Consider the following 23,212-nt stretch of genomic DNA (forward strand, 5'->3'; position numbering starts at 1 on the left):
GGGGAGTCATTGGGGGGTTTGGGGTTGAGGGGGTTTGGGGGTACCCCTGAGGTGCCGCCACTGCCGCTGCGCAAGGCCAAGACCAAGGAGGGAAAAGGTGGGGAGAGAGACCCCTCCTCAACCTGGGGGGGGGGCTGGGAGTCATTGGGGGGGTTTGGGGTTGAGGGGTTTGGGGGGGTTTGGGGGTACCCCCGAGGCGCCGCCGCCGCTGCTGCGCAAGGCCAAGACCAAGGAGGGCAAAGGTGGGGAGACCCCTCCTCAACCTGGGAGGGGGTTTGGGAGTCACTGGGGGGGTTCGGGGGTCTCTGGGGGGGGTTGGGGGTCTCTGGGGGGGGTTTGGGGGATCCCCTGGGCTGTTTGGGGGTCCCTGACCCATGGTGCCCCCCAGGTCCCGGGCACAAGAAGCGCAGCAAGAGCCCGCGGGTGCCCGAGCTGAAGAGGAAGATGAAGGGCAGGAAGATGGCCCCGCTCAAGATCAAACTGGGAGTGCTGGGAGGAAAACGCAAGAAGAGCAGCTCGGTGAGTGGCACTGGGGACACTGGGGGACAGGGCAGGGGACACTGCAAGCACTGGGGGACAGGGCAGGGGACACTGGGGACACTGAGACTGGGGACACCCAGGGACACTGAGGATGGGCACATGGGATGGGGCACTTGTCCCTGCTGTCCCCTCATGTCCCCGCTGTCCCCTCTGTCCCTGCTGTCCCCTCATGTCCCTGCTGTCCCCTCTGTCCCTGCTGTCCCCTCATGTCCCTGCTGTCCCCACTGTCCCTGATGTCCCCTCATGTCCCCCTCTGTCCCCTGCTGTCCCCTGTGTCCCCGTGCAGAGCGAGGACGCGGGCGAGGCCGAGGAGGAGTCGGACGCCGAGAGCCCCGGGGTGCTGGGGGCCGCCCCCCGCCCCGACCCCAGCACGCGCCTCAAGAAGCTCAAACGGGGCCGCCCCGGCCGCAAGAAGAAGAAGGGTGAGTGTCCCTGAGTGTCCCCAAGCGTCCCTGAGTGTCCCCAAGGTGTCACCCGGGGTCCCCAGACCCCACGGGTGTCCCCCTGCCCCGAGCGGGGGCTGCGGTTCTGGCTCTGGTTCCAGCCCAGTGGTGGTGGCTGGGGGGGTCCTTTGAGGGGTGTCCCCAAGGTGTCACCTGCGCTGTTCCTGTGTCCCCAATCCTCTTCCCGTGTTCCCAGCCCTGTCCCCATGTCCCCAACCTTGTTCCCGTGTCCCCAGCCCTGTCCCTGTGTCCCCAGCCCTGTCCCCAGTTCCTCCACCCTGCTGTTCCCAGTGTCCCCATGTCCCCATCCCTGTCCCCAGTTCCCCCAGCGTCCCCACACCCTCTGGGGGGGTGCCATGGCCGCAGTGCCAGCAGTGCCAGGGTGCCAGCAGTGCCAGCAGTGCCGACAGTGCCAGGGTCCCCACAGTGCCAGCAGTGCCAGGGTGCCCACAGTGCCAGCAGTGCCAGGGTGCCAGCAGTGCCAGCAGTGCCAGCAATGCCAGGGTGCCAGCAGTGCCAGCAGCACCAGCAGTGCCGACAGTGCCAGGGTCCCCACAGTGCCAGGGTGCCAGCAGCACCAGCAGTGCCAGCAGTGCCAGCAATGCCAGGGTGCCAGCAGTGCCAGGGTCCCCACAGTGCCAGCAGCGCCAGCAGTGCCAGCAGCGCCAGCAGTGCCAGGGTCCCCAGAGTGCCAGCAGCGCCAGCAGCACCAGCAGTGCCAGGGTCCCCACAGTGCCAGGGTCCCCGCAGTGCCAGCAGTGCCAGCAGTGCCAGGGTCCCCACAGTGCCAGCAGTGCCAGGGTCCCCACAGTTCCAGGGTCCCCGCAGTGCCAGCAGTGCCAGGGTCCCCGCAGCGCCCGCAGCGCCAGCCCTGTCGCTGTCCCCGCAGGGCCGGGCCCCGAGGAGGAGGGCGATGGCTACGAGACCGACCACCAGGATTACTGCGAGGTGTGCCAGCAGGGCGGGGAGATCATCCTGTGTGACACCTGCCCCCGCGCCTACCACCTGGTGTGCCTGGACCCCGAGCTGGACCGCGCCCCCGAGGGACGCTGGAGCTGCCCCCACTGCGTGAGCGCCGCACCGGGGACACCGGGAGGGGACTGGGAGGGCACTGGGAGGGAACTGGGGGCATCCTGAGGGGACTGGGGGACACTGCGGGCACTGGGAGGGCACTGGGAGGGACTGGGAGGGGACTGGGAGGGAACTGGGGGCATCCTGAGGGGATTGGGGGGCACTGGGGGCACTGGGAGGGCACTGGGAGGGAACTGGGGGCATCCTGAGGGGACTGGGGGGCACTGGGAGGAGACTGGGAGGGGACTGGGGGCATCCTGAGGGGATTGGGGGGCACTGGGAGGGGACTGGGAGGGAACTGGGAGGGAACTGGGGGCATCCTGAGGGGACTGGGGGGCACTGGGAGGGGACTGGGAGGGAACTGGGAGGGAACTGGGAGGGATCTAGGGCCATTCTGAGGGGACTGGGGGGCACTGGGAGGGGACTGGGAGGGAACTGGGGGCATCCTGAGGGGATTGGGGGGCACTGGGGACACTGGGAGGGAACTGGGGGCATCCTGAGGGGATTGGGGGGCACTGGGGGTACTGGGAGGGAACTGGGGGTCCTGAGGGGATTGGGATGGAGCTGGGGGCATCCTGGAGGGGATCTAGGGGCATTCTGAGGGGATTGGGGGGCACTGGGAGGGGACTGTGGGGGTATCCTAGGGAGGGATCTAGGGGCATTCTGAGGGGACCTGGGGCATCCTGGGGGGATCTAGGGGCATTCTGAGGGGATTGGGGGGCACTGGGGGCATCCTGGAGGGGGTCTAGTGGCATCCTGGGGGGATTGGGATGGGGTTGGGGGTCCCTAAGGGGCATCCTGGGGGGGTTGAGGGGATGCTGGGGGTTTTTAAGGGGAGGTTAGAGGGGGTTTGGAGGTGATTTAGGGCATCCTGGGAGTCCCTTGGGGCCATTCCCTGGAGGTTTGGGTGTCCCAGGGGCTGTTTTGGGGTCATTCCCTGGAGGTTTTGGGTCTCCAGGGGCTGTTTTGGGGTCATTCCCTGGTGTTTTGGGGTCTCCTGGGCTGTTTTGGGGCCATTCCCTGGTGTTTTGGGGTCTCCAGGGGCTGTTTTGGGGTCATTCCCTGGTGTTTTGGGGTCTCTAGGGGCTGTTTTGTTCCCTTCCCCGGTGTTTTGGTGTCGCCCCTCTGACCCCAAGCCGTCCCCAGGAGAAAGAAGGCGTTCAGTGGGAGGCCAAGGAGGAGGAGGAGGAGGAAGAAGAGGAGGAGGAGGAGGGCGAGAAGGAGGAGGAAGACGACCACATGGAGTACTGCCGCGTGTGCAAGGACGGCGGCGAGCTGCTGTGCTGCGACGCCTGCGTGTCCTCCTACCACATCCACTGCCTGAACCCGCCCCTGCCCGAGGTCCCCAACGGCGAGTGGCTCTGTCCCCGCTGCACGGTACTGGGGACATTGGGGACACTGTGGGGACATGGGGACATCGGGACAGCAGGGACACTGGGGACACTGGGGACATGGGGGCTGTGATGTCCTCCTGCCACATCCACTGCCTGAACCCACCCCTGCCCAAGGTCCCCAACGGCGAGTGGCTCTGTCCCCGTTGCACGGTACTGGGGACACTGTGGGGACACTGTGGGGACATGGGGACACTGGGGACAGCAGGGACATTGGGGACGGCAGGGACACTGGGGACACTGGGGACATGGGGGCTGCGGTGTCCTCCTGCCACACCCACTGCCTGAACCCGCCCCTGCCCGAGGTCCCCAACGGCGAGTGGCTCTGTCCCCGCTGCACGGTACTGGGGACATTGGGGACACTGTGGGGACATGGGGACACTGGGGACAGCAGGGACACTGGGGACATTGGGGACATGGGGGCTGCGGTGTCCTCGTACCACATCCACTGCCTGAACCCGCCCCTGCCCGAGGTCCCCAACGGCGAGTGGCTCTGTCCCCGCTGCACGGTACTGGGGACACTGTGGGGACATTGGGGACATGGGGACACTGGGGACAGCAGGGACATGGGGACGTGAGGGGATATGGGGACATGCGGACATGGAGAGGCACGGCAGGACATGGGGACAATGAGGGGACATAGGGGAATGCAGGGACATGGGGGCATGGGGACAGTCTGAGGACATGGGGACACTGTAGGAACATTGGGGGACATTGGGGACACTGTGGGGACATGGGGACAGCTCAGAGCCCACCTCAGGGCACAGCCCTCCGCCCTCCTCCCCTCGATGTCCCCAATGTCCCCAGCAGTGTCCCCAGCAGTGTCCCCTGTCCCCGCAGTGCCCCGTGCTGAAGGGCCGTGTACAGAAGATCCTGTGGGGGGACATTGAGGGACATGGGGACACCAGTGTCCCCAGCAGTGTCCCCAGCAGTGTCCCCAGCAGTGTCCCCTGTCCCCGCAGTGCCCCGTGCTGAAGGGCCGTGTACAGAAGATCCTGTGGGGGGGACGTGGGGACACTGTGAGCTCACAGGGACACCAATGTCCCCAATGTCCCCAGCAGTGTCCCCTGTCCCCGCAGTGCCCCGTGCTGAAGGGCCGTGTACAGAAGATCCTGTGGGGGGGACATTGAGGGACATGGGGACACTGTGAGCTCCCAGGGACACCAATGTCCCCAGCAGTGTCCCCAGCAGTGTCCCCTGTCCCCGCAGTGCCCCGTGCTGAAGGGCCGTGTACAGAAGATCCTGTGGGGGGGACGTGGGGACACTGTGAGCTCACAGGGACACCAATGTCCCCAATGTCCCCAGCAGTGTCCCCAGCAGTGTCCCCTGTCCCCGCAGTGCCCCGTGCTGAAGGGCCGTGTACAGAAGATCCTCTACTGGCGCTGGGGGGAGCCCCCCGCCCCCGTGGCCCCACCCGGGGCCCCCCAGGCCCAGGAGGGGCCCCCCCAGGCCCTGCAGGGCCGCTCGGAGCGAGAGTTCTTCGTCAAGTGGGTGGGGCTGTCCTACTGGCACTGCTCCTGGATCAAGGAGCTGCAGGTACACCTGGGGCACCCCAAAACACCGGGGGAACCCCAAAATCCTGGGGGAACACCCCAAAGTATGGGGGGAACACCCCAAAATATGGGGGGGACAGCTCGACACCTGGGGGGACTCAGCATGGGTGGGGCTGTCCTACTGGCACTGCTCCTGGATCAAGGAGCTGCAGGTATGGCCCCAAAACATCGGGGGAACCCCAAAATCCTGGGGGAACACCCCAAAGTATGGGGGGAACACCCCAAAATATGGGGGGGGACAGCTCGACACCTGGGGGGACTCAGCATCGTGGGGCTGCTCTACTGGCACTGCTCCTGGATCAAGGAGCTGCAGGTACACCTGGGGCACCCCAAAACATCGGGGGGAACCCCAAAATCCTGGGGGAACACCCCAAAATATGGGGGGAACACCCCAAAATCCTGGGGGAACACCCCAAAATATGGGGGGAACACCTGGGCACCTGGGGGGACTCAGCATGGGTGGGGCTGCCCTACTGGCACTGGATCAAGGAGCTGCAGGTACACCCGGGGCACCCCAAAACATCGAGGGGGACCCCAAAATCCTGGGGGAACACCCCAAAATCCTGGGGGAACACCCCAAAATATGGGGGGGATTCCACACTTAGCTTTGGGATGCCCTCTCTAACTTTGGGATGCTTTAATTTTGGGATGTTCCTCTCCAACTGTGGGGTGTCCCCCCCTAACTTTGGGATGCTCTAATTTTGGGATGATTCCCTTTAACTTTGGGTTATTCCCTTTAATTTTGAGCTGTCCCCCTCTAATTTTGGGGTATCCTCTCTAACTTTGGGGTGTCCCCTCTAACTTTGAGCTGTGCCCCTCTAATTTTGGGGTATCCTCTCTAACTTTGGGGTGTCCCCCCTAACTTTGAGCTGTCCCCCTTTAACTTTGGGGCATCCTCTCTAACTTTGGGGTGTCTTCTCTAACTTTGGGGTGTCCCCCCTAACTTTGAGCCGTCCCCCTTTAACTTTGGGGCATCCTCTCTAACTTTGGGGTGTCCTCTCTAACTTTGGGGTGTCCCCCCTAACTTTGAGCCGTCCCCCTTTAATTTTGGGGTGTCCTCTCTAACTTTGGGTTATTCCCTTTAACTTTGGGGTGTCCCCCCTAACTTTGAGCTGTCCCCCTTTAACTTTGGGGTGTCCTCTCTAACTTTGGGGTGTCCCCTTTGGTTTCGGGGCGCAGCTGGAGATCTTCCACCTGGTGATGTACCGCAACTACCAGCGCAAGAACGACATGGACGAGCCCCCTCCCCTGGACTACGGCTCCGGGGACGACGACCCCAAGAGCGAGAAACGGGGGGCGGGGGGGGACCCCCTTTTCGGGGGCATGGAGGAGCGATTCTACCGCTACGGCATCAAACCCGAGTGGATGACGGTGCACCGCATCATCAACCACAGGTGGGCACCCCAAAATATCCCCCAGGGCACCCCCAAACATCATCCAGGGCACCCCCAAAACATCATCCAGGGCACCCCCAAACATCATCCAGGGCACCCCCAAAATATCCCCCAGGGCACCCGAAAATATCCCCCAGGGCACCCCCAAAATATCCCCCAGGGCACCCCAAATCCCCCTGGGGTGTTTCTGCCACTACGGCACCAAACCCGAGTGGATGACGGTGCACCGCATCATCAACCACAGGTGGGCACCCCAGAATATCCCCCAGGGCACCCCCAAACATCATCCAGGGCACCCCCAAAATATCCCACCCAGGGCACCCTCAAAATATCATCCAGGGCACCCCAAATCCCCCTGGGGTGTTTCTGCCACTACGGCACCAAACCCGAGTGGATGACGGTGCACCGCATCATCAACCACAGGTGGACACCCCAAAATAGCCCCCAGGGCACCCCAAAATATCATCCAGGGCACCCCCAAAATATCCCCCAGGGCACCCCCAAACATCATCCAGGGCATCCCCAAAATATCATCCAGGGCACCCCAAATCCCATCCAGGGCACCCCAAATCCCATCCAGGGCACCCCCAAATATCCCCCCCAGGGCACCCCAAATATCCCACCCAGGGCACCCCAAAATATCCCACCCAGGGCACCCCAAATATCCCCCCAGGGCACCCCAAATCCCATCCAGGGCACCCCCAAAATATCCCCCAGGGCACCCCAGACCCGCCTGGGGCACCCCCATATCCCCAGAGGACAGGGGACAGCAGGATGGGTGAGGAGAGTGGCCGAGGGGGGGTTTGGGGACATTGGTGGCACCCATGGGGACATTCCGGGCACTGTCCCCAAGTGCCACCAGGCACTGTCCCCGATGTCCCCTCCATGTGTCCCTGTCCCCGAGTGACCCCGTGTCCCCTCCGTGTGGCTCTGTCCCCTCCGTGTCCTCACGTGACCCCTCCATGTGTCCCTGTCCCCGAGTGACCCCTCCGTGTGACTCTGTCCCCAAGTGGCCTCATTTACATTCCGTGTCCCCAGCTGTCCCCATGTCCCCTCCGTGTCCCCACATGACCCCATTGTCCCTGTCCCTGCTGACCCCTGGTGGCACTTGTGTCCCTTTCAGTCCCCTGCTGTCACCCACACCCTGGTGGCAGTGACACTCCCTGCTGGGTCCCTTGGTGCTGCTGGCTGTCCCCATGTCCCCAGGGGTGCCCAGTGTCACCCATGGGTGCCCCATGCCCGTGGGGACACTCAGTTGTCCCCGTGGGTGTCCCCTGGGTGCCTGATGTCCCCATGGTGCCACACGTCCTTGGGTGCCTGGTGTCACCACCGTTCCATTGTCCCCTGGGTGCCTCTTGTCCCCATTGTCCCCTGGGTGCCCATTGTCCCCTGGGTGCCCTTGGGTGCCCTTTGTCCCTACTGTCCCTGCAGTGTCCCCGGTGTCCCCATGCCCTGGGTGATGCGGTGCCCTGGCTGTCCCTGCTGTGTCCCTGCGGTGTCCCCACTGTCCCCGTGCCCCGGGTGACGCGGTGCCCTGGCTGTCCCTGCTGTGTCCCTGCGGTGTCCCCATTGTGTCCCCATGGTGTCCCTGTGCCCCAGGTGACACGGTGCCCTGGCTGTCCCCTCTGTCCCTGCTGTGTCCCCACTGTCCCTGCAGTGTCCCTGCGGTGTCCCCGGTGTCCCCATGGTGTCCCCGTGCCCCGGGTGACGCAGTGCCCTGCCTATCCCTGCTGTGTCCCCACTGTCCCTGGGTGTCCCCGCTGTCCCCATGGTGTCCCTGCTGTGTCCCCGCGGTGTCCCCGTGGTGTCCCCGTGCCCCGGGTGACGCGGTGCCCTGGGTGTCCCTGTGCTGTCCCCGTGCCCTGCGTGTCCCCATACCCGTGCTGTCCCCGTGCTGTCCCCACCGTCCCCATACCCCGGGTGACGCGGTGCCCTGGGTGTCCCCGTGCTGTCCCCGTGCCCTGCGTGTCCCCGTACCCTGGGTGTCCCCGTGCTGTCCCCATGCTGTCCCCACCGTCCCCGTGCCCCGGGTGACGCGGTGCCCTGGGTGTCCCCGTGCTGTCCCCGTGCTGTCCCCGTGCTGTCCCCACTGTCCCCATACCCCGGGTGACGCGGTGCCGCGCAGCGTGGACCGGAAGGGGCAGTACCACTACCTGGTGAAGTGGCGGGACCTGCCCTACGACCAGGCCACCTGGGAGGAGGACGAGATGCCCATCCCCGACTACGACCTGCACAAGCTGGCGTACTGGAAACACCGGTGAGGGGACACTGGGGACACTGAGGGGACACTGGGGACACTGGGGATACAGGGATGTGCATATTGGAAACACCGGTGAGGGGACATTGGGGACACTGAGGGGACACTGGAGACACTGGGGATACAGGGATGTGCATACTGGAAACACCGGTGAAGGGACATTGGGGACATTGGGGACACTGAGGGGACACTGGGGATACAGGGATGTGCATACTGGAAACACCGGTGAGGGGACACTGGGGACACTGAGCGGACACTGGGGACACTGGGGATACAGGGATGTGCATACTGGAAACGCCGGTGAAGGGACATTGGGGACATTGGGGACACTGAGGGGACACTGGGGACATCGGGGGGATATGGGGGACATTGGGGTTACAGGGATGTGCATACTGGAAACACCAGTGAGGGACACTGGGGACACTGAGGGGACAGTAGGAGGGACACTGGGGGGACACCAGGGACATCAGGGGGACATTGGGGTTACAGGGATGTGCCTACTGGAAACATCAGTGAGGGACACTGCGAGGGACACTGGGGACACTGGGAGGGACACAGGGGTTACAAGGTGTCCCCTGATGTCCCCTCGTGTCCCCTGGTGTCCCCTGATGTCCCCTGATGTCCCCGGTGTCCCCAGGGAGGTGTTCATGGGGGAGGACCCGGCCCAGCCCCGCCGTTACAAGAAGAAGAAGAAGGAGACGCCAGGGGAGGGGCCCCCCGACTCACCCACCAACGATGTGAGTGACCCCAAAAACTGGGACCCCCAAAAGTGGGCACCCCAAAAGTGGGCACCCCAAAAGTGGGGACCCCCAAACCTGGGGACCCCCAAATCTGGGCACCCCAAAAACTGGGACCCCCAAAAACTGGGCATCCCAAAAACTGGGACCCCCAAAAACTGGGACCCCCAAAAACTGGGCATCCCAAAAACTGGGGACCCCAAAAACTGGGGACCTCCAAAAGTGGGGACCTCCAAAAGTAGGGACCCCCAAACGTGGGCACCCCAAAACTGGGCACCCTCAACCCGGGCATCCCAAAAACTGGGGACCCCAAAAACTGGGTAGCACAAACCTGGGCACCCCAAAACCTGGGGCAGCCTTTGGGGACATTCCTGGACACCTGGGCACCCCAAAAACCCAGGCACCCCAAAGCTGGGCACCCCAAAAACTGGGGGAGCCTTTGGGGACATTCCCGGACACCTGAGTCCCCCCAAACCTGGTTCCCCTGAGCCCACCTGAGCCCTGTGGCACCTCCAGCCCCATGGGGGTTTTTGGGGTGCCCTGAGTCCCCCCCAAACCTGGTTCCCCTGAGCCCACCTGAGCCCTGTGGCACCTCCAGCCCCATGGGGGTTTTTGGGGTGCCCTGAGTCCCCCCAAACCTGGTTCTCCTGACACACCTGAGCCCTGTGGCACCTCCAGTCCCCATGGGGGTTTTTGGGGTGTCCTGAACACCTGAGTTCCCCCCAAACCTGGTTCCCATTACACACCTGAGCCCTGTGACACCTCCATCCCCGTGGGGGTTTTTGGGGTGTCCTGAACACCTGAGTCCCCCCCAAACCCACTTCCTGTGACACACCTGAGCCCACCCGAGCCCCCTGACCCCTCCATCCCCGTGGGGGCTTTTAGGGTATCCTGAATTCCCCCAAACCCAGTTCCCCTGAGTTCCCCTGATCCCCCTGACCCCTCCATCCCTCTGGGGACATTGTGGGTGCTGTGTCCCCCATGGTGACAGCCGTGTCCCCCCAAACCCAGTTCCTGTGACACACCTGAGCCCACCTGATCCCCCTGACCCCTCCATTCCCATGGAGGTGCCCATGGTGGCGTGTCCCCCCCGGTGACAGCCGTGTCCCCCCAAACCCGGTTCCCCTGATCCCCCTGACCCCTCCATCCCTCTGGGGACATTGTGGGTGCTGTGTCCCCCCCGGTGACAGCCGTGTCCCCACAGCCCACGGTGAAGTACGAGACGCAGCCGCGCTTCATCACGGCCACGGGGGGCACGCTGCACCTGTACCAGCTGGAGGGGCTGAACTGGCTGCGCTTCTCGTGGGCGCAGAGCACCGACACCATCCTGGCCGACGAGATGGGGCTGGGCAAGACCATCCAGACCATCGTCTTCCTCTACTCGCTCTACAAGGAGGTGAGGGCGCCCGCGGGGCACCCGTGAGGGCACCTGCCTGGTCACTGGGGTCACTCATGTGGCCCTGGGGTCACTCATGTAGGCCTGGGGTCGTCCATGTGGTCATTGGGGTCATCCATGTGGGCCTGGGGTCATCCACATGGCCCTGGGGTCACTCATGTAGGCCTGGGGTCATCCACGTGGTCATTAGGGTCATCCATGTGGGCTTGGGGTGACTCGTGGTCATTGGGGTCATCCATGTGGGCTTGGGGTCATCCATGTGGGCCTGGGGTCACTCATGTGGCCCTGGGGTCATCCATGTGAGCCTGGGGTCATCCATGTGGTCATTGGGGTCATCCATGTGGGCCTGGGGTCACTCATGTGGCCCTGGGGTCATCCATGTGGGCCTGGGGTCGTCCATGTGGTCATTGGGGTCATCCATGTGGGCCTGGGGTCATCCATGTGGGCCTGGGGTCACCCATGTAGGCCTGGGGTCATCCACATAGTCATTAGGGTCATCCATGTGGGCTTGGGGCGACTTGTGGTCATTGGGGTCATCCATGTGGTCATTGGGGTTGTCCATGTGGTCATTGGGGTTGTCCATGTGGTCATTAGGGTCATCCACGTGGGCCTGGGGTCATCCATGTGGGCCTGGGGTCACCCACGTGGGCTTGGGGTCACTCATGTAGGCCTGGGGTCATCCATGTGGGCCTGGGGTCACTCATGTGGCCCTGGGGTCACTCATGTAGGCCTGGGGTCGTCCATGTGGTCATTAGGGTCATCCATGTGGGCTTGGGGTGACTCGTGGTCATTGGGGTCATCCATGTGGTCACTGGGGTCACTCACTGGGGACACGTGTGGCCCCCTCCGAGGTCCCCCCAGGGCCACCCCCAGTACCCGTTCCCGTGTGACACGGTGTCCTCAGGGCTGTCCCCTGTCCCCGTGGTGTGACACAATGTCCCCAGGGCTGTCCTCATGTGACACAGTGTCCCCAGGGCTGTCCCCTGTCCCTGTGGTGTGACACAGTGTCCCCAGGGCTGTCCCCATGAGACACAGTGTCCCCAGGGCTGTCCCCTGTCCCCTGTGTGTCCCCATGAGACACAGTGTCCCCAGGGCTGTCCCCATGGTGTGACACAGTGTCCCCAGGGCTGTCCCCTGTCCCCGTGTGTCCCCATGCTGTGACACAGTGTCCCCAGGGCGTGTCCCCATGTGACACAGTGTCCCCAGGGCTGTCCCCGTGTGTCCCCATGTGACACAGTGTCCCCAGGGCTTTCCCCATGGTGTGACACAGTGTCCCCAGGGCGTGTCCCCTTGTGACACAGTGTCCCCAGGGCTGTCCCCTGTCCCCGTGTGTCCCCATGTGACACAGTGTCCCCAGGGCGTGTCCCCATGTGACACAGTGTCCCCAGGGCTGTCCCCGTGTGTCCCCATGTGACACGGTGTCCCCAGGGCTGTCCCCATGTGTCCCCTGTCCCCGTGGTGTGACACAGTGTCCCCAGGGCTGTCCCCTGTCCCCGTGGTGTGACACAGTGTCCCCAGGGCGTGTCCCCATGTGACACAGTGTCCCCCAGGGCCACACCAAGGGCCCGTTCCTCGTCAGCGCGCCGCTCTCCACCATCATCAACTGGGAGCGCGAGTTCCAGATGTGGGCCCCGGCCTTCTACGTTGTCACCTACACGGGGGACAAGGACAGCAGGGCCATCATCCGCGAGAACGAGTTCTCCTTCGACGACAACGCCATGAAGGGCGGCAAGAAGGCCTTCAAGATGAAGGTGAGGCCTGGGGACACCTGGGACACCTGCGGGTGGCACCTGGGTGGCACCTGGACAGCTGCGGGTGGCACCTGGGGTGGCACCTGGACAGCTGGGGGTGACATCTGGACAGCTGGGGGTGGCACCTGGACACCTGCGGGTGACACCTGGGTGGCACCTGGACGGCTGGGGGACAGTGGGGTGGCACCTGGACTGCTGCGGGTGGCACCTGGGGTGGCACCTGGACACCTGAGGGTGGCACCTGGACATCTGGGGGTGACACCTGGGGTGGCACCTGGACACCTGGGGGTGACATCTGGACAGCTGGGGGTGGCACCTGGACACCTGCGGGTGGCACCTGGACACCTGCGGGTGACATGTGGACACCTGGGGGTGGCACCTGGACAGCTGGGGGACAGTGGGGTGGCACCTGGACACCTGGGGTGGCACCTGGGATGGCACCTGGACAGCTGCAGGTGTCACCTGGACAGCCGGGGGACAGTGGGGTGGCACCTGGACACCTGGGGGTGACACCTGGGTGCCACCTGGACAGCCGGGGGACAGTGGGGTGGCACCTGGACACCTGCGGGTGACATCTGGACAGCTGGGGGTGGCACCTGGGGTGGCACCTGGACACTTGGGTCACCTTGGGGTCCAGGGTGGAGTTTTCCATGTTTTGGGGTTCTGGGGGGGTTTTTGGGGTTCTGGGTGAGGTTTGGGGGGTTTGGGGCAGTTTTTGGGGTTCTGGGTGAGGTTTGGGGGGTTCTGGATGGGTTTTTGGAGTTCTGGGTGAGGTTTGGGGGGTTCTGGGTGGGGTTTTTCCATGTTTTGGGGTTCTGGGTGAGGTTTGGGGGGTTCTGGGTGGGTTTTTGGGGTTCTGAATGGGTTTTTGGGGTTCTGGGTGGGGTTTGGAGTGTTCTGAATGGGTTTTTGGGGTTCTGGGTGGGTTTTTGGGGTTCTGAATGGGTTTTGGGGGTTCTGGATGGGTTTTGGGGTTCTGGGTGAGGTTTTGGGGTTCTGGGTGGTGTTTGGAGGGTTCTGGATGGGATTTTTCCACCTTTTGGGGTTCCCTGTGAGGCTGTGCCCTGTTTTGGTGTTCTGGGTGGGTTTTTCCATGTTTTGGGGTGCCATGCAGGATTCTGGGGGTTCTGGGTGGGGTTTTTCCATGTTTTGGGGTTCTGGGTGGGCTTTGGAGGGTTCTGGATGGGTTTTTGGGGTTCTGGGTGAGGTTTTGGGGGTTCTGGGTGGGGTTTTTCCATGTTTTGGGGTTCTGGGTGAGGTTTGGGGGGTTCTGGGTGGGTTTTGGGGTTCTGGATGGGTTTTTGGGGTTCTGGGTGGGGTTTGGAGTGTTCTGAATGGGTTTTTGGGGTTCTGGGTGGGTTTTTGGGGTTCTGAATGGGTTTTGGGGGTTCTGGATGGGTTTTGGGGTTCTGGGTGAGGTTTTGGGGTTCTGGGTGGGGTTTGGAGGGTTCTGGATGGGGTTTTTCCACCTTTTGGGGTTCCCTGTGAGGCTGTGCCCTGTTTTGGGGTTCTGGGTGGGTTTTTCCATGTTTTGGGGTGCCGTGCAGGATTCTGGGCTTCTGGATGGGTTTTTGGGGTTCTGGGTGGTGTTTGGAGGGTTCTGGATGGGGTTTTCCCACCTTTTGGGGCTCCCTGTGTGTCCGTGCCCCGTTTTGGGGTCCCCCTGAGCCCGTGCCCGTGCCCGCAGCGCGAGGCCCAGGTGAAGTTCCACGTTCTGCTCACGTCCTACGAGCTCATCACCATCGACCAGGCGGCGCTGGGCTCCATCCGCTGGGCCTGCCTGGTGGTGGACGAGGCCCACAGGCTCAAGAACAACCAGAGCAAGGTGGGGGACACCCCAAAAACCATCCATGGGGCTGGGGGCACCCCAAATCCTGGGGATGGGACCCCAAAACCCGGGCATGGGACCCCAAAACCCCGAGGTGTGGGTGGCGATTGTTGGGTACCTGCCTGGTGGTGGATGAGGCCCACAGGCTCAAGAACAACCAGAGCAAGGTGGGGGACACCCCAAAAACCGAGCATGGGGCTGGGGGTACCCCAAAAACCGAGCATGGGGCTGGGGGCACCCCAAAAACCGAGCATGGGGCTGGGGGCACCCCAAAACCCGGGTGTGGGGCTGGGGGGCACCCCACAAGCTGGGGGTGTGAGTGGGAGGCACCCCAAAACCCGGGAATCCCTGATTTTTAGGGTCCCTGAGGGTGCCCTGGTGTGGTTTTGGGGTGCCCCAGGTGGTTTTGGGGTGCCCCAGGTATGTCTGGGGGTGCCCAGGTGGTTTTGGGGTGCTCAGGTGTATTTTGGGGTGCCCCGGGTGCATTTTGGGGCACCCCTGCTCTATCTGGGGGTGCCCAGGTGGTTTTGGGGTGTCTGAGGGGTGGATCAGGGGTGCCCCAGGTGTGTTTTGGGGCTCCCCAGGTGCGTCTGGGGGTGCCCCGGCGGTTTTGGGGTGTCTGAGGGGTGGATCAGGGGTGCCCCAGGTGTGTTTTGGGGCTCCCCAGGTGCGTCTGGGGGTGCCCCGGCGGTTTTGGGGTGTCTGAGGGTGGATCAGGGGTGCCCCAGGTGTGTTTTGGGGCTCCCCAGGTGCGTCTGGGGGTGCCCCGGCGGTTTTGGGGTGTCTGAGGCCGTGTCCCCGCAGTTTTTCCGGGTGCTGAACGGGTACAAGATCGAGCACAAGCTGCTGCTGACGGGGACCCCGCTGCAGAACAACCTGGAGGAGCTGTTCCACCTGCTCAACTTCCTGACACCTGAGCGCTTCAAGTGCGTCCCCTGGGTCACCTGGGTCACCCCCTGGGTCACCTGTGTCACCTGTGTCACCTGTCCCCCCTCTGTCACCCCCTGTGTCACCTGTGTCCCCATGCAGGAGCTGTTCCACCTGCTCAACTTCCTGACCCCCGAGCGCTTCAAGTGCGTCCCCTGGGTCACCTGGGTCACCCCCTGTGTCACCTGTGTCACCCCCTGGGTCACCACCTGTGTCACCCCCTGTGTCACCCCCTGTGTCACCTGTGTCCCCATGCAGGAGCTGTTCCACCTGCTCAACTTCCTGACACCTGAGCGCTTCAAGTGTGTCCCCTGGGTCACCTGGGTCACCCCCTGTGTCACCCCCTGTGTCACCCCCTGTGTCACCTGTGTCCCCATGCAGGAGCTGTTCCACCTGCTCAACTTCCTGACACCTGAGCGCTTCAAGTGTGTCCCCTGGGTCACCTGGGTCACCTGTGTCACCCCCTGTGTCACCCCCTGTGTCACCTGTGTCACCTGTGTCACCCCCCATGTCACCCTCTGTGTCCCCATGCAGGGGCTGTTCCACCTGCTCAACTTCCTGACCCCCGAGCGCTTCAAGTGCGTCCCCTGGGTCACCTGTGTCACCTGTGTCACCTGTGTCACCTGTCCCCTGTCACCTGTGTCACCCCCTGTGTCACCCCCTGTGTCCCCCATGTCCCCATGCAGGAGCTGTTCCACCTGCTCAACTTCCTCACCCCCGAGCGCTTCAAGTGCGTCCCCTGGGTCACCTGTGTCACCTGTGTCACCCCCTGTGTCACCCCTGGGTCACCTGTGTCACCTGTGTCACCCCCTGTGTCACCCCTGGGTCACCTGGGTCACCTGTGTCACCTTTGTCACCCCCTGTGTCACCCCCTGGGTCACCTGTGTCACCCCCTGTGTCACCCCCTGTGTCACTTGTCCCCTCCTGTGTCGCCTGTCACCCCCTGTGTCACCTTTGTGTCCCTTGTGTCACCTCCTGTCCCTTCTGTCACCTCTGGTCACCTCCTGTCCCACCAAATTCTGGTGTCCCCAAGCTCACCCTGTCCCCGTGTCCCCATGTCCCCTCACTGACTGTCCCTGTGTCCCCATGGTGACCTGGAGGGCTTCCTGTGTCCCCTCCATGTCCCCATGGTGGTCCTGTCCTCTCCATGTCCCCTCACTGTCCCTGTCCCCTCACTGTCCGTGTCCCCGTGTCCCCAGTAACCTGGAGGAGTTCCTGTGTCCCCTCCATGTCTCCATGTCCCCATGTCCCCTCACTGTCCCTGTCCCCTCACTGTCCCTGTCCCCGTGTCCCCAGTAACCTGGAGGAGTTCCTCCATGTCCCCTCACTGTCCCTGTCCCCTCACTGACCCTGTCCCTGTCCCCATGTCCCCTCACTGTCCGTGTCCCCGTGTCCCCAGTAACCTGGAGGAGTTCCTCCATGTCCCCTCACTGTCCCCATGTCCCCTCACTGTCCGTGTCCCCGTGTCCCCAGTAACCTGGAGGGCTTCCTGGAGGAGTTTGCCGACATCTCCAAGGAGGACCAGATCAAGAAGCTCCACGACCTGCTGGGTCCCCACATGCTGCGGCGCCTCAAGGCCGACGTCTTCAAGAACATGCCGGCCAAGACGGAGCTGATCGTGCGCGTGGAGCTCAGCCCCATGCAGAAGTAGGGCCCTGTCCCCAATGTCCCCAATGTCCCCTGCCCTGGGGACTGTCCCCAGAGCGGCCGGTGGCACCGCTGTCCCCGCAGGAAGTACTACAAGTACATCCTGACGAGGAACTTCGAGGCGCTCAACTCGCGGGGCGGGGGGAACCAGGTGTCGCTGCTCAACATCATGATGGACCTCAAGAAGTGCTGCAACCACCCCTACCTGTTCCCCGTGGCTGCCATGGTGGGGACATGGGGACAGCGGGGACGTGGGGGGCAGCGGGGGGTGTGGGGGGACATGGGGACAGCGGGGACGTGGGGGGCAGCGGGGGGTGTGGGGGGACATGGGGACAACAGGGACACGGGACACAACAGGGACAGTGGGGACACGGGGATACCAGGGACAGTGGGGACATGGGGACACCGGGGGTGTGGGGGGACATGGGGACAACAGGGATATGGGGACACCAGGGACAGTGGGGACATGGGGACACTGGGAGTGTAGGGGGACATGGGGACAATGGGGACGTGGGGGGCATTGGGGGGTGTGGGGGGACATGGGGACAACAGGGACATGGGGATACCAGGGACAGTGGGGACATGGGGACAGTTGAGGGTGTGGGGGGACACGGGGACACCAGGGACACCATGGACATGGGGACAGTTGGGGGTGTGAGGGGACATGGGGACACAGGGACATGGGGACAAGGAGAGGACATGGGGGGACATGGGGACAGGGAGGGGACATGGGGACAGGGAGGGGACATGGGGACGGACATGGAGGGATGTGGGGACAAGAAGGGGTTGGAGTGACACAGCAGGGACAGAGGGACATGGGGTGGAGGAGCAGGGGACATGGAGATCGTGGGGGGACACCTGTCCCTGTGGGTGACACGGTGGTGTCCCCATGGGTGGTGTCCCCATGGGTGACCTGGCAGTGTCCCTGTGGGTGACCTGGCGGTGTCCCCATGGGTGGTGTCCCCATGGGTGACCTGGCAGTGTCCCTGTGGGTGACCTGGCGGTGTCCCCATGGGTGGTGTCCCCATGGGTGACCTGGCAGTGTCCCTGTGGGTGACCTGGCGGTGTCCCCATGGGTGGTGTCCCCATGGGTGACCTGGCAATGTCCCCATGGGTGACCTGGCGGTGTCCCTGTCCCCAGGAGTCCCCGAAGCTGCCGAGTGGCGCCTACGAGGGCGGGGCCCTGATCAAGGCCTCGGGGAAGCTGCTGCTGCTGCAGAAGATGCTGCGCAAGCTGAAGGAGCAGAACCACCGTGTGCTCATCTTCTCCCAGGTGGGACCCCAAAATATCCCAAAATATCCCCAAAACCACCCAAAATCCCCCCAGAACCACCGCGTGCTCATCTTCTCCCAGGTGGGACCCAAAACCACCCTAAAATATCCCAAAATATCCCCAAAACCACACCCAGAACCACCGCGTGCTCATCTTCTCCCAGGTGGGACCCAAAACCACCCTAAAATATCCCAAAATATCCCCAAAACCACCGCGTGCTCATCTTCTCCCAGGTGGGACCCCAAAATACCCCAAATCCCCCCAGTCTGCCCAGTATGGGCTCTCCCAGTGCCTCCCAGTGTGCCCAGTACAGGGTCTCCAGTCCCTCCCAGTGCCTCCCAATCCCTCCCAGTGCCTCCCAGTCCCTCCCAGTTCCCTCCCAGTGCCTCCCAGTCTGACCAGTGCTCACAGATGACGAAGATGCTGGACCTGCTGGAGGATTTCCTGGACTACGAGGGCTACAAGTACGAGCGCATCGACGGCGGCATCACCGGGGCCCTGCGGCAGGAGGCCATCGACCGCTTCAACGGTAGGGACAGGGGACGGGGACAGAGGGGACAGGGACAGGGGCGGGGACAGGGGACACGGATGGGGACAGGGACAGGGGACAGGGACAGGGGACAGGGGATGGAGCAGGGCCCTGCGGCAGGAGGCCATCGACCACTTCAACGGTAGGGACAGGGGACAGGGACGGGGATGGGGACAGAGGGGACAGGGACAGGGATGGGGACAGGGAGAGGGGACAGGGACGACGACAGGGGACAGGGACAGGGACAGGGGACAGGGAGAGGGATGGGGACAGGGACGGGGACAAGGGACAGGGACAGGGACGGGGACAGGGGACAGGGGCCCTGCGGCAGGAGGCCATCGACCGCTTCAACGGTAGAGACAGGGGACAGGGACGGGGACAGGGACGGGGACAGGGATGGGGACAGAGGGGACAGGGACGGGGACAGGGGACAGGGATGGGGACAGGGACGGGGACAGGGACAGGGGACAGGGACGGGGACAGGGGACAGGGATGGGGACAATGACAGGGACAGGGATGGGGACAGGGACAGGGGACAGGGACAGGCATGGGGACAGGGGGAGTTGAGGTGTCCTGAGGAATTCAGGTGATTTTGGGGTGAATTTGGGGTGTTTTGGGTCCGTCACTGACGCCGGGGGGGCAGCGCCGGGGGCGCAGCAGTGTGAGGGTGATTTTGGGGTGAATTTGGGGTATTTTGGGTCCGTCACTGACGCCGGGGGGGCAGCGCCGGGGGCGCAGCAGTGTGAGGGTGATTTTGGGGTGAATTTGGGGCGGTTTGGGTCCGTCACTGACGCCGGGGGGGCAGCGCCGGGGGCGCAGCAGTTCTGTTTCCTGCTGTCGACGCGGGCCGGGGGCCTCGGCATCAACCTGGCAACGGCCGACACGGTGGTGATCTTCGACTCGGACTGGAACCCCCACAACGACATCCAGGTGGGCACCCGGGCACCGGCACCTGGGCACTGGCACACACCTGGGCGCTGGCACACACCTGGGGACTGGCACCTGGGCGCTGGCACACACCTGGGCACTGGCACACACCTGGGGACTGACACACACCTGGACAATGTCACACACCTGGGCACTGGCACACACCTGGGCACTGTCACACGCCTGGGCACTGGCACACACCTGGGGACTGACACACACCTGGGCACTGGCACACACCTGGGCACTGGCACACACCTGGGCACTGGCACCTGTGTAATGCCATCACTTGGGCACCTGGACAGTGTCCCTGTCCCTGCAGGCCTTCAGTGGAGCTCACCACATTGGCCAGGTTGTCCCCTCATGTCCCTGGGGTGTCCCCATCCCATCTGACATGTCCCTGACCTGTCCCCACCATGTCCCCACCATGTCCCCGTCCCCGTAGGCGTTCAGCCGGGCTCACCCCATGGGCCAGGCTGTCCCCTCATGTCCCTGGTGTGTCCCATCCCATCTGTCATGTCCCTTCTGTGTCCCCACGCTGTCCCTGAGCTGTCCCCATCCCCGTAGGCATTCAGCCGGGCTCACCGCATCGGCCAGGCTGTCCCCTCATGTCCCTGGGGTCTCTCTGGTGTGTCCCCATCCCATCTGACATGCCCCTGACCTGTCCCCACGCTGTCCCCACTCTGTCTCTGACCTGTCCCCATCCCATCTGTCATGCCCCTGGTGTGTCCCCACGCTGTCCCCACGCTGTCCCTGACCTGTCCCCTCCCTCTCAGGCCTTCAGCCGGGCTCACCGCATCGGCCAGGCCAACAAGGTGATGATTTACCGCTTCGTGACGCGGGCCTCGGTGGAGGAGCGGATCACGCAGGTGGCCAAGCGCAAGATGATGCTGACGCACCTGGTGGTGCGCCCGGGGCTGGGCTCCAAGGCCGGCTCCATGTCCAAGCAGGAGCTCGACGACATCCTCAAGTTCGGCACCGAGGAGCTCTTCAAGGACGAGAATGAGGGTGGGCATGGGGTGGGATGGGATTGATGGGGTGGGATCGATGGGGTGGGATCAATGGGATGGGATAATGGGATGGGGTGGACTGGGCTGTGTTGGGTTGGACTGGGCCGTGTTGGGCTGGATTGAGCCTTGTTGGGTTGGACTGGGCTTTGTTGGGTTCAACTGGGCCATGTTGGGTCGTGTTGTGTTGGACTGGGCCTTGTTGGGCTGGACTGGGCCGTGTTGGGTTGGACTGGGCCATATTGGGCCATGTTGGGCTGGACTGGGCCGTGTTGGGTTGGACTGAGCCTTGTTGGGTTGGACTGGGCCGTGCTGGACTGGACTGAGCCTTGTTGGGCTGGACTGGGCTGTGTTGGGCTGGACTGGGCTGTGTTGGGTTGGACTGGGCCGTGTTGGGTTGGACTGGGCCGTGTTGAGTTGAACTGGGCCTTGTTGAGCTGGACTGGGCCATGTTGAGCTGGACTGGGCCATATTGGGTTGCACTGGGCCATGTTGGGCCAAGCTGGGGTGTGACAAAGCCGTGTCACATCACCTTGAGAAGTGACAAAGCCACATTGGGCCATGTCAAGCCATGTTGGGGTGTGACAAAACCGTGTCACATCACCTTGGAGCGCGTCCCCACGTGTCCCAGCACGCGTGGCCGTGTCCGGCCGTGTCCCAGCACGCGTGACTGTGTCCCAGCACACGCGTGGCCGTGTCCGGCCGTGTCCCAGCACGCGTGACACGGCGTGGCCACACGCAGGGGACAACAAGGAGGAGGACAGCAGCGTCATCCACTACGACAACGAGGCCATCGCGCGGCTGCTGGACCGCAACCAGGACGCCACCGACGACGCCGACGTGCAGAACATGAACGAGTACCTGAGCTCCTTCAAGGTGGCCCAGTACGTCGTCAGGGAGGAGGACAAGGTGTGCTGGGGACACTGGGGACAATGGGGACACTGGGGGGACACTGGGGGGACACTGGGGGACATGGGCGTGGCGGGGATGGAGAGATGTTGGGTGGGTGAAGGACATGGGGACATTGGAGATGGTGGAGAGGGAAGTGATGGGGACAATGGGATGGGGACAGTGGGATTGGGGACAGTGGGATGGGGACAATGGGATGGGGACAAGGAGATTGGGGACAATGGGATGGGGACGATGGGATGGGGACAATGGGACTGGGGTCAGTGGGATTGGGGTCAGTGGGATTGGGGACAATAGGATTGGGACAATGGGATGGGGACGATGGGATGGGGACAGTGGGATGGGGACAATGGGATGGGGACAAGGAGATTGGGGACAATGGGATGGGGACGATGGGATGGGGACAATGGGACTGGGGTCAGTGGGATTGGGGTCAGTGGGATTGGGGACAATAGGATTGGGACAATGGGATGGGGACGATGGGATGGGGACAGTGGGATGGGGACAATGGGATGGGGACAAGGAGATTGGGGACAATGGGATGGGGACAATGCAATTGGGGTCAGTGGGATTTGGGACAATGGGATTGGGACAATGGGATGGGGACAATGGGACTGGGGTCAGTGGGATTGGGGTCAGTGGGATTGGGGACAATAGGATTGGGACAGTGGGATGGGGACAATGGGATGGGGACAATGGGATGGGGACAATGGGATGGGGACAAGGAGATTGGGGACAATGGGATGGGGACAATGCAATTGGGGTCAGTGGGATTTGGGACAATGGGATGGGGACAGTGAGATGATGGAGTTGAGGACTGGAGAGGATGGAGATGATGGAGACAGTGGAGATGAAGATGATGAAAATGATGAAGATGGGAACAGTGGAGATGGAGATGATGATGATGATGATGATGGAGATGGGGATGAGGATGATGGAGATGGGGATGATGATGATGAGGATGATGGAGATGGGGATGATGATGATGATGGAGGTGGAGATGATGATGAGGATAAGGATGATGATGGAGATGGGGATGATGATGATGAGGAGGATGGAGATGGGGATGATGATGATGCTGATGATGCTGGAGACACCAAGGACAGGGACACCAGAGCTGGGCACACCATCCCCAGCGCTGACCAACATGGCACTGACCCCGGGTGACCCCGGGTGACCCTGGGTGACCCCGAGTGACCCTGGGTGACCCCGGGTGACCCCGAGTGACCCCGAGTGTCCGGCAGATCGAGGAGATCGAGCGCGAGATCATCAAGCAGGAGGAGAACGTGGACCCCGACTACTGGGAGAAGCTGCTGAGGCACCACTACGAGCAGCAGCAGGAGGACCTGGCCCGGAACCTGGGCAAGGGCAAGCGCGTGCGCAAGCAGGTCAACTACAATGATGCTGCCCAGGAGGACCAAGGTGGGCACTGGGAGGGACTGGGACGGACTGGGAGGGACTGGGATGGACTGGGATGGCACTGGGACACACTGGGATAGCATTGGGACAGACTGGGATGGAACCTGGGCAAGGGCAAGCGCGTGCGCAAGCAGGTCAACTACAATGATGCTGCCCAGGAGGACCAAGGTGGGCACTGGGAGGGACTGGGATGGACTGGGAGGGACTGGGATGGCA

At 63.3% G+C, this 23,212-nt stretch overlaps 1 protein-coding gene across 3 annotated transcripts in view; it reads left to right on the top strand.

The window, feature by feature from the left end:
• CHD3 (chromodomain helicase DNA binding protein 3) overlaps window positions 1-23,212 on the top strand; it is a 50,959-nt gene that overhangs the window by 11,714 nt on the left and 16,033 nt on the right. For 2 of the 3 annotated variants that reach the window (XM_077193085.1, XM_077193087.1), the window contains exons 6-25: window positions 389-519; window positions 827-962; window positions 1,873-2,051; window positions 3,201-3,431; window positions 4,784-4,981; window positions 6,178-6,392; window positions 8,518-8,649; window positions 9,287-9,386; window positions 10,591-10,782; window positions 12,333-12,533; window positions 14,221-14,358; window positions 15,166-15,287; window positions 16,762-16,935; window positions 17,020-17,161; window positions 18,077-18,208; window positions 18,620-18,737; window positions 19,543-19,667; window positions 20,438-20,669; window positions 21,411-21,577; window positions 22,822-22,999. In XM_077193085.1, coding sequence (XP_077049200.1) covers window positions 389-519; window positions 827-962; window positions 1,873-2,051; window positions 3,201-3,431; window positions 4,784-4,981; window positions 6,178-6,392; window positions 8,518-8,649; window positions 9,287-9,386; window positions 10,591-10,782; window positions 12,333-12,533; window positions 14,221-14,358; window positions 15,166-15,287; window positions 16,762-16,935; window positions 17,020-17,161; window positions 18,077-18,208; window positions 18,620-18,737; window positions 19,543-19,667; window positions 20,438-20,669; window positions 21,411-21,577; window positions 22,822-22,999 — 3,243 coding nt within the window. The remainder of the gene's footprint in view (window positions 1-388; window positions 520-826; window positions 963-1,872; window positions 2,052-3,200; window positions 3,432-4,783; window positions 4,982-6,177; window positions 6,393-8,517; window positions 8,650-9,286; window positions 9,387-10,590; window positions 10,783-12,332; window positions 12,534-14,220; window positions 14,359-15,165; window positions 15,288-16,761; window positions 16,936-17,019; window positions 17,162-18,076; window positions 18,209-18,619; window positions 18,738-19,542; window positions 19,668-20,437; window positions 20,670-21,410; window positions 21,578-22,821; window positions 23,000-23,212) is intronic. The other variant, XM_077193086.1, reaches the window with a different exon arrangement.

This window comes from Agelaius phoeniceus, chromosome 36 (genome assembly GCF_051311805.1).
Source record: "Agelaius phoeniceus isolate bAgePho1 chromosome 36, bAgePho1.hap1, whole genome shotgun sequence".
Classification (NCBI taxonomy): domain Eukaryota; kingdom Metazoa; phylum Chordata; class Aves; order Passeriformes; family Icteridae; genus Agelaius; species Agelaius phoeniceus.